The sequence below is a fragment of the Melanotaenia boesemani genome, chromosome 3 (assembly GCF_017639745.1).
Source record: "Melanotaenia boesemani isolate fMelBoe1 chromosome 3, fMelBoe1.pri, whole genome shotgun sequence".
In the NCBI taxonomy this organism is placed as follows: Eukaryota; Metazoa; Chordata; class Actinopteri; order Atheriniformes; family Melanotaeniidae; genus Melanotaenia; species Melanotaenia boesemani.
Genome location: NC_055684.1, coordinates 34,893,227 through 34,903,091, shown reverse-complemented (window position 1 = coordinate 34,903,091; position 9,865 = coordinate 34,893,227). Strand labels below are relative to the sequence as shown.

The 9,865-nt window shown below is 46.0% G+C and overlaps 2 protein-coding genes across 2 annotated transcripts; both read left to right on the top strand.

Moving 5' to 3' along the window:
• Nucleotides 1-3,479: 3,479 nt before the first annotated feature.
• Nucleotides 3,480-4,697, top strand: LOC121636983. The gene is made up of 4 exons (XM_041980846.1): nucleotides 3,480-3,991; nucleotides 4,084-4,286; nucleotides 4,333-4,420; nucleotides 4,497-4,697. Exons 1-4 carry the CDS (start codon nucleotides 3,761-3,763, stop codon nucleotides 4,695-4,697), a joined length of 723 nt encoding a protein of 240 aa, XP_041836780.1. The 5' UTR covers nucleotides 3,480-3,760.
• On the top strand, nucleotides 4,342-5,792 carry LOC121636982. The gene is made up of 4 exons (XM_041980845.1): nucleotides 4,342-4,420; nucleotides 4,497-5,146; nucleotides 5,339-5,430; nucleotides 5,544-5,792. Exons 2-4 carry the CDS (start codon nucleotides 4,786-4,788, stop codon nucleotides 5,790-5,792), a joined length of 702 nt encoding a protein of 233 aa, XP_041836779.1. The 5' UTR covers nucleotides 4,342-4,420; nucleotides 4,497-4,785.
• Nucleotides 5,793-9,865: the final 4,073 nt, after the last annotated feature.

Here is a 9,865-nt window from a genome sequence, read left to right as displayed (position 1 = left end):
CTGGTTTCTCATTAGCCAACATTTGCATTTTGTTTTAAATAAATTGAATGTGGCACAGTCTCAGTAATATGAGCTGGAATACTGTTCTGAAGTTCAGTTCATTTAACTGATAGAAATGCTGTGCATCTACAAGGTACTGCACAGTCGCCTCTAACAGAGGCTCTGGTTGTTTTCCCAATTATACTGGATTTGAACTTGATAAATACAGTATAAGTGGCAAACTGGCAAAATGAGTATTTATTTATTTTAGACATAAGCACCTTTCTTCACAGACTTAATGTCTGCAGTGTTTTGGTTCTATCTGCTAATGGAAAATGAAATAAAGTGAAAAAACAATTAAATCCCAATTAAATTAAATGAAAATTAAATTAGAAATACTGTTCCCTCTGGGAGTAAATAATGTAAATGTTTTTTTTTTTCTCTTCAAATTAGAAATAATTCATAATTAATTGACAGTCTATATATTGTTCTGGAGGGCGATGGCTGCTGGCAAGTTCATCTCCTGTATTTCTCTCTTTCTGTTAACTTGAAGAAGCCTCTGACTGAACACATTCTGTTGTTTCTTCACTGAGTTGTGAAGAATTGTCCATTCTTCTGTAAGAATGAGCGGGTTCCTCGCGGGGCACTGTTCCAATTGTTCCAATTTAGTCTGTCCAATCAGCATGCAGCATCTGTTCCAACTTTGTTAAAAAAAACGGAGAGCAGGCTGCCCAATCAAATGGCTCCATTTGTTCCAATTTCAAGTATCAAACTTTTGTTCCTCCAATCACGAAGCCGGATTTGTTCCAATTTCTCTCAGTGACCCGCCCACCTCCATTTGTTCCAATTTCAAGTATCAAACTTTTGTTCCTCCAATCACGAAGCCGGATTTGTTCCAATTTCTCTCAGTGACCCGCCCACCCCGCTAACGGCACTTTGCTTAACTCTGACTCTGGACAGTGTGCAAGTACCGTTTCGTTAATTTATGTTTTTTTAATCATTAAACATTTTATCAGACAAACATCTGGCAGGTATACTGTACCTTCTTTATTAGCGGTGATTTATTAACGTCACGGTGAAAAACGGCGAGTCATGTTCGCCAAAGTTAGCAGATCAACGACTTTAAACTTCGTCAATTCTCACGTCATTTTTCTTGCAAACATTAAATTAATTTTTCCATGAGGTGAGTCCGAGTTTTATGGTTAACAATTTTTTTATTAGGGTTTATACGCCCCGGCTTTTTAATAGCAGTAATTTATTAACGTGACGGTGTAAAATGGCGAGTTACGTTCGCTAAGGTTATGATATCAACGAATTGACCCCTTGTCAGTTTTCAAGTAGGCTACCATGTTTGCACACATAACTTTTCACACGGTGTAAATAAGCGTTTTATTAAGGTTTTTTAACACACCGGCTTCCTTCTGTTCCGAGCTCCGAGGTTTGCACGTCATAACGTCAGTTTAACACCGTGAAATGAATGAATGAAAACACAGTCTGTTACGGCTTCGTGAAAAACAACCGAGTGTCATCCTGTTTTTCTTTTCTTTTAATTCGCTCCTGTAACGGGATAGAAAGGCTTAGCATGACGTCATCATAATCTTTACTGATCGGTATGGTTTCATGCAGATATGATCAATATGAGGCTGTAACGCTGATGAATGTGACAATCTGTCGGGCTGCTCATCATTTTCGCTTCAGCTGCTCAGCCATCTCATGACTGCTAAAGATGGAGGAACATCTGGAAAGATTAAACGTGATGAATAAATTCTATTTGAGGTGTACTTAATGACAGCATCAGGTTTTTAGCCAACCTGACCGTGTTGTTCTCTCCTCTGATTTACAGACAGCACGGACGTTTTATTAAACAGTAAGTGTCATTGTACTACAGCTTTCATGTCATTACAGCTCCACACACCTCTTGTTCTGACTTGTTTCTTCCACTGACTCCTTTTCCTCTGTTCAGATGGAGCATCCAACTTTTAAAAGGCTGAATAACGGGACCCTCATGCTCAAGGCCTCTACTGAGGCCCAAGCACGCCTCAGTAGAGGAAAAACTAAGGCTGCAGTGAGGGCCAAGACACCGGAGGAGGTGGAGGAAGAGGCCAGAGCCCATGTCGCCAGAGAGGGTGGTGATGTCACCAACGCTACCTTCGTCCTGAGCCGGTGGAGTGTCCAGTTTGGCCGGTACCAGGGCCAGACCTTCCACTGGCTTCTGGAAAATGACGTGGGCTACACCGTGAATCTGGTAGCCTCCCACCAGAAGGAGCGAGAGAGGACGGGGTCTCAGTCCCTACTTATGGCCAACAAAGTAGAATGTGCCAGTTTGTTATCTTCAGTCTGATGGTTTTAACGCTACTCTGTGTGTGTTTGCTGGACGCCCTCACCCGCTACTCCTCAGCCTACCCTGACTTTGTGGAGGCAGTCATGTTCCACCGGGCATTTGAGGAGGCAAGGGTAAAGGCTGTCCAGCCAGGTCAGGAGGGACAGGCCCTTGTTGGCTTTGGGGATTTTAAATTTGAGACCCTGCAGAGCCTGTATGAGTCGAAGGAGCCCGAGAAGATCCAGTTAGTTTTTACTGTGAAACAGAATAAAATCTGTGTCCTGACTGCATGTGATGCTTTAGCTGTAGCTGATTAAACAGCAGCAAAGTGCAGCTGCTGCAATGATTACATCTCACATTCTGTCTCACTTGCATAGATTTGTCAACTACCTGAGGAGGAAGGGCCCAGCTCCAGGGACGCAGATGGAGAACGCTACGTGAAGGGCAGAGACAGACGGTGGGCTGCTTCTTCCACCGCCACCAGCAGCAGCAGAAGTACCAGCTCAGCTGCCACCAGCACTGCGTCTGTCTCTGCTTCCAGCCAGGCTCGCAGGGCCTCTCAGTAGGTTTCCAGCTCTGATGTTAATGTCCTCACATGTCTCTTCATTACACTGCTTCACTGAGCGTGATGTCACATTTCAGACTTGCAGCTTTCGTCTCTGGACGGCGTTCTCTGTCTGCGGTGGAAATGCAGGCTAAAGTCTGGCAGCTGGTGGGCCCTAAACCTGCATTTCCAGGTGAGGTGAAACTCATGATAAATGAAGAGTGCGTCTTCATCCTTGATGACAAGCATATTTTAGGTTTGTTTGGTTTCCAGCCTCCCTCCTACCTGCTCTTCCCTCCAGAACACCTGAGGAACCTACAGATGAAGAGCTGGTCCAGGCTGTAGTTGACATCGAGGGCTATAAGTAACAGTGATGTTCATCATCTGTTGTCACTGACAGAAACGTTTATATTGATGTTGACTCTTCTGGTTTTTGTCTACCGTAGAAATATAGGAAACAAAACGGAGACGCTGCAGTAAGTTTAGGTTCAATTAAAATTTGCTTGTCTTCATGGGCTGAAAATCACAGGGTGCTGAGTCACTGCTGCTCACCTGCCAAATCATTACTAATACAGTGCTTTGTAGTTACACTTTGTAGCTACACTCCTTTCTCCATCCCTGCTTTCTCCACTTAATCACCCGACTCCTTCCCCAGATTCCAGCATCCCTCCCTCTAGTGCAGAATAACCCTTTTTTCATCACATCGTCCTCTGCTTGCTTCATCTCTGGAACATCATCCTCATTTTGCTTGTAGTGAGCCTCTGTCTTAGACACCGACTTCCTTCACGTCATTAAAATATTTCTACTCCGTTTCAGCCTCTGCCGTACAGGCTCTTCCTCTCCCGCTCCACACGGCTCCACCTCCTCCGCCTCCTGCAGCCACCTCCTCCACCTCTGTCGCTGGTGTCGTTGCTGTGATGGGCGAGCCCACGGATGAGGAGCTCCTGGAGGCCGTTCCACAGAACCCCGCCCATCAGCAGCCTCCAGAGATCCTCATCGGGGTTCATACAGCAGAGGCACCAGATGCCTTAAAACCCCAGTCAGCTACGCCACCTCCGCCGCCAGCTGCACCAAGGCAGCCCGCAGCGAGGGAGGAGCTGCCTGGCCCCGCCTTCCTCCATCGCCCTCCACCTGCTGGCAGTGCTGAGGTGAGTTTTCTCTTCCCGTTCCCGTTTCCTCTCATCTCATCTCAGCTGTACGATGGCAGACATTAACGCTGCTGTGCGTGTTCTCTCTCCAGCTGCTGCCAGAGTCCTGGAGAGCAGCTCTCACCGCAGAGCAGCAGGACTGGATCGGCCGGGTGCTGTTTACCAGGGACAGCTCGGGGAGGCCTCGGCTCATCACCAGCGAACTCACTCTCTGGTGGTACCCTCCCCAGCCCCGGCCGATCTATAGTCAGCCTCCCGTGTCCCCCGACCCCTTCTTTGCATGTCAGATGTTCCTGTAGATACCCAACCACCCCCCTCATCTGGCTGCTGACCTTCTACAGCTACGACGTGCTGACCCGGCTGGACGAATACAAGGCCAGGATCACGTCCACCTTCGGGTCCATCTTGAAGATGGACTCCACCAAGAAGGTTTGCGCTCCCCATCGCTGTGTGACCTTTTCTTACCGCTACTTAGGAACGTACTCACACTGAAATCTCTGTCCAGGTGACGAAGAAGCTCGCAGGTGCCGCCTCGGACACGGCCGCCTGGCTGACCAACGTGGATAACCAGTACGGGCAGGTCCTCATCAGCGTCCTCACCTGCTCTGAGGGCTCCGAGGGCCTGTCCAGGACGGCGGCCGGACTGATGAGGCAGTACCGACTTACCGGGTTACCTGCCCCCCCAGCTCATTTATGTGGACCGTGACTGCTGCAACCAGGATGGCTAGCAGGTGCCGGCTCGGACACAGCCACATGGGTGACCAATGTAGTCCGAGCTGGGGGGGAAGCACGGGATGGTCGGCCTGATGGACGCCGAGGTGATCCAGCGGATCTCCAGGGAGGAGTGGCGGCTCCACTGCAGACAGAGGACGCATGGAGCTGAGGAGACTGCGCTCCTCATCCAGGACCTCCTCGACACCTTCGGCGGACCAGCAGGACGCGACACCCTGGACGTCCCGTTGCTCGATGATCTCCGCATCCAGAACATCTGGAGCATGCAGAGGCGCCACCTCAGCTGCATTCAGGACCCACCGGGGTTGCGGCTTTACACCAAAACCGGCAGGCAGACCAAAGGCGGGGTCAGCCTGCCGGTCTATTGCTGCGCGAGGGTCTCCACATCTCTGGAGTCCTTCCACCTCCACTGGTCCATCCCAGGTAAATTTCAGATTTTTCTGTGTCAGCTACACATTGTCTAAATGGTTTGTGGAAAAATGTTTTTAACTGGAGGAAATAAATGTGTCTTCAGGGACGTTGGTCAGCGATAAACAATTCTGGGCGTTCCTGGTTGATGGACTGGTGAGGTGGAACGAGGACCACGCAACAGCTGCTGCACCTCCGCGATTGCAGATGAACGACTGGTGACGCCTCTGCACTCCTACAGTGGCCACTTCAAGCACGCCCTTAACCTGAAGAGCCAAAGAGTGCTTGGCCTTCAGATGGTTTGGGATTTCACGAAGCCTGCTGCGTACACAGGTAGAAGATTTGAAAGAATGCATATTTCATTATTTGGGAGAAAACGGAAAGGCTGAACTTGTGCTGTGTCTCGGGGGAGCTCATCGGGGTGGGGTACCTGTACCAGCAGACGGGTTGCATGCTTGAGGATGTCAGCTTGGACCCTGACACTCCAGACGAGGCTGCTGCTGTCACCGCGCTGGAGGAGGTGGACGAGGGTATAGAGGAAGATGTGGAGGACCCCACCATCTTTGGGCCAGCTACCCTCTCCACCCGTGCAGCAGCTCGGTCAGGTGATCCAGCTGACGCTCCCAGGTCTGAGCCATCCAGTCCGGCCGCCCCTACCTGACATGCCTCTCCTTGAGGCTCCTGGAGGCCCGACTCCTGCTTCCCATCATTCCTCAGACTCTGAGGTAACATCTACACAGCAGTAATTTTTGTCTGTCATTTTGTCTTTCCTTCTTCTTTTAATTTTAAACAACACTGAAACAACTTTTTTTAAAGAAGTTTTTTTTCTTTATCTTTTTTTTTCTTTTTTTAAGGAATTTTCTCCTCCATTTCTTCTCAGGAGGAGGTCCAGGGTCCCGACGGCTAGCCAGGATACCAGCACGTCCTGAAGCTGGCCAAGGTCCTGGTGGAAGTCAGGGGTCTTTAGGGTCTACCAGACAGCAGGGTAGACAGACTCATTGCGCTTTGGCAATGCCTGCCAGAGCGTGATAAACAGCGAGTTGTCTACCCTGCCAGACACCGGGAGAGGCAGCCCATGGGGCGGTTCAAGGCATCAAAGGGGAAGAACACCTCCTGTCCTGGGAAGGAGAGTCTCCAACGGTGAGACTTGTTTCACACAGTCCTTCCTGCAGATCATATCTGCCACCTGCCAATTTGATGCATGTTGCACTGAAAACTCAGAAACCTAAAGTCAGGGAGACAGAGGAAGTTGGGGAGGGCCATTGTGGAGCAGGGATCTGGTGTAGTCCCTGCTCCAGCCATTGCCAGCGAGTCCTTACCCGCTGTAACAGGGCTGTCCTCAGTTCAGGTGGGACAAGGACAGCCCTTTGACTTTGACATCCCTGAGGATGTCAAGGTCTGCCTCCTCCTACTCCTTCCCCTGTTTTTCCTCTGCCTTCCTCCCTCCTCTCCTGGCTCAAGGTGATCAAGCTGTGCAGTCTCCTTTTCCGCTACCCAGCACCACAGCCTACAGGAAGAAGAAGGTCGGCTATGGCTGCAGGAGAGGAGCCTCCACCCAGAGCCAGACCACGCTAGCAGCCGCTGCAGTACACCTACAGAAAGTGTGGCCAGCCAAAGAGGCTGGACACTGGCCACACTAGAATTGCTGGTGTAGCGTACTGCGCGGCTGTTGCCGGAAAGACTGTGGACGATTGGAGGGAGGAAATGAAGAAAAAAAAGGACCAAGGGGAATAATTTTTCATTAACCCTAATTGTAAATATGGATATAGATATATGACTTTATACGTTTTCTGTACTATATATATTTATTTTTTTCATTTTACATTCATTCACATGCCAATATTTTACATTATATTTAAGATTATTATTTATTTTACATTTATATTTTATTTGTTAAATTTCACTTACTGTTCTGATTCTTTAGAAATAAATCAAGTTGTAAAATTTGTCCTGTTCTTTGTGAAATATTTATATGATGTATTGTAAATAATAATGACTCATTAATGCACAGTTTCCATCACATGTCTAGATAAGATCTGCAGTCGTCATTTCAGAACAAATATCAGCATTGAGGTTTTCCTGCTACAAAACTGGACACAGAAAAACCTTCTGAAGTCAAAAACTTACTGCAGTTCGGCATCGTTGGGACGGGCCCTTACAGGCTGGGGTTGGTGGTGGGTTTCTTTTCCTGTCCGTCTCACTCATGGCACCAACTTTAAAATTCAAACGGGAGAACTTTATCACATGGTCTAAATGTAAACATAACACAGGAATTAAAGAATAGAACTCAAAGTTACAGCACAGCAATCAAAACTTTTCAGCTGAATCTGCATTTCCCATGAGCCTTTGTGTTTGGAAAGTAGCTACGCACCCTTTGACAAACATTTTCTGTTACCTTAATCATTACTATTATTATTACACTGCACAATGTAGACAACTATTAAAAACAACTTAGTTGTTTTTACTTTAGTTAAGTTTTAGTGACGAGACATTGTTCACTGGTTAGAACAACAATGCAACCATGAAGAGTGATGGGTCGGAGGAGCACCAGGCCCACACTGTTCTGATTCCAAGTGGAAAAGTCAATGTCTCTTTTTTTTTTATCTTTACTACTATTGAACCCTATGACAAGTAAGGGAGACATTTTCTCTTTTTTATCCCTGTGCATGACCCTCACTTTCTTGCACTTTTAGTGCATCTGGATTATTCACTGTGGGATGCTCTTTGAGGAAAAAAGCCTCACAAATATGCAGTCATTCAAATGAGGGAATCCTAGGGCTGATAACCCTAGGGAGTCTGCACAGCTAGTATAAAACTAAGGAAATCCTGGGGTTAGCAAAATGTGGAAACACTTCACGAATTTGCATGTCATCCTAGGATGGTGCTCATTCTTCTTTGTGGGAGGAGGAACAGATTGACCTAAAGAGACATTGTGTTTACCATCCTCAATCGGCTGGGTTAATAGACAGGCATAATGGTATAATTAAAAATAAGCTTAAAAAGCTGATGGCAGAAACAGGGAAGACTTGGCTAGACTGAATTTTTCTGGTGGGTTATACGAGAGTGACACCTAATAAAACAGGTCTCACTCCTTTTTAAAAAATAATCCATGGCAGACAATACAGATTACCACAGCTGATGCAATACCCGCGAACAGGTGAATGAACTCTTGCAGACTATATGTTTAAATTTAAAACTTAAGATTGTTTTTGCTAATGTCATCCCTCAGTAGGATGAGCAGTCTGAGCTGAACCTGAGACCAGGAGATTGGGTCCTAATTAAAGTCATCAAGAAGAAGCATTGGTGTTCTCCACGTTGGGATGGTCTGTATCAGGTGTTCCTGACCACACCCACTGCAATGAAAATCACTGAGAGGTTGCCGTGGAGTCATCTTACGCACTGCAAGAAAGTACCAGTTAGTCCCCCAGAGCCACTAGTCTGGTCTAAGTTGGTGCTCAATCTTCTGTGGAGGGAGAGGGAGGAAGGGGTATCCAGAGCGGGGCGGGAGGTCACCTGTTCAAGTCTGACAAGAGATGACAGTTGAGAAACACTCGCAGGACAGAATTGTAGCCGGAGTCTTTATGAGGTTAAATGAAACCCAAAAAAAGTTTAAAAACTGAAGATACACCTGAAACACGAGCTCCTAATCTGTGACGAGGGCTTCAGATGTGGTTTATGGCCAAAACATCATCTGAAGGTGTAAAATGAATCAGAAACAGGTTGTTTTATTGGTTTAACATCCTGTTTCCATAAAGCACATCTGAAGCCCTTGTCATAGATTAAGAGCTTGTGTTTCTGGTACATCTCCAGTTTTTAAACTTTATTGTGTTTTGTTACAAATACAAGCCAACAAATATTCTTAGGGAATAAACTGTATCTATTTGTGAAATGGAACTTCAAGCTGAAATTCCTGATAATCTTTTAGTCCAGGAGAAAGGGAACCTCTTGTTTCTGTGTCACAAGTTTCTGGATCCGTAGTCTGACTACTGAACCCTAAAGCTGACCAGATATTGTTGCTGTTTAGTTTAACTACAGTATACAGGGCCTCTGCAGTCATCCTGTTTCCCAGCTGCTCACTCAGCTCTGTCCAGACTAACACGAGGAGTGGCTATGCTTCCCTTCACCGGTATTATAGCCTCCTTTGATGAGCAGAAAACTTCTAGAAAAGAATCTCTGTCTACTGCTGGTTGTTTAGGCATCCAGCTGAAGGAAAATTTCTAATTCTTATGAATTACTTTAATATTTTAACAAATCTGAAACCAACTTTACCAAGAACTTTATTAATCCTTTAGCAGAGAAATTTATACATTATTGAAAACTATGGTAAATAACATGTTATAAATATATAACATTGATTAATATTTCAAAGGACATAGAAAATGGATGTAGGAGGAGGCTTGATGTTGTGTTTGCAAGGAAGGCGAAAATAAACTTGAATGGTGTTGAACTTATTGACATGACTCTTTAGTGCAACAAATTATTCTCATTAATCTGTTATATATCTAGTCAAATGGAAGATGTAATATATGAATTATTTCAAATAGACACATCTCACTTTACCCAAACATGACTGGGTAAGAGTGGTGGGCTTGTAATGTTTGAATTTATAGTTTTTACATTAGTACTGTGGATTTCTTTTTTCTTTGTTTACTCAAACATATCTCAATGCCTCCCACATCACCCGCTTTTTAAAAATTTATCTGCAGGAGATACATGTGGATCCTCAGGTAAATA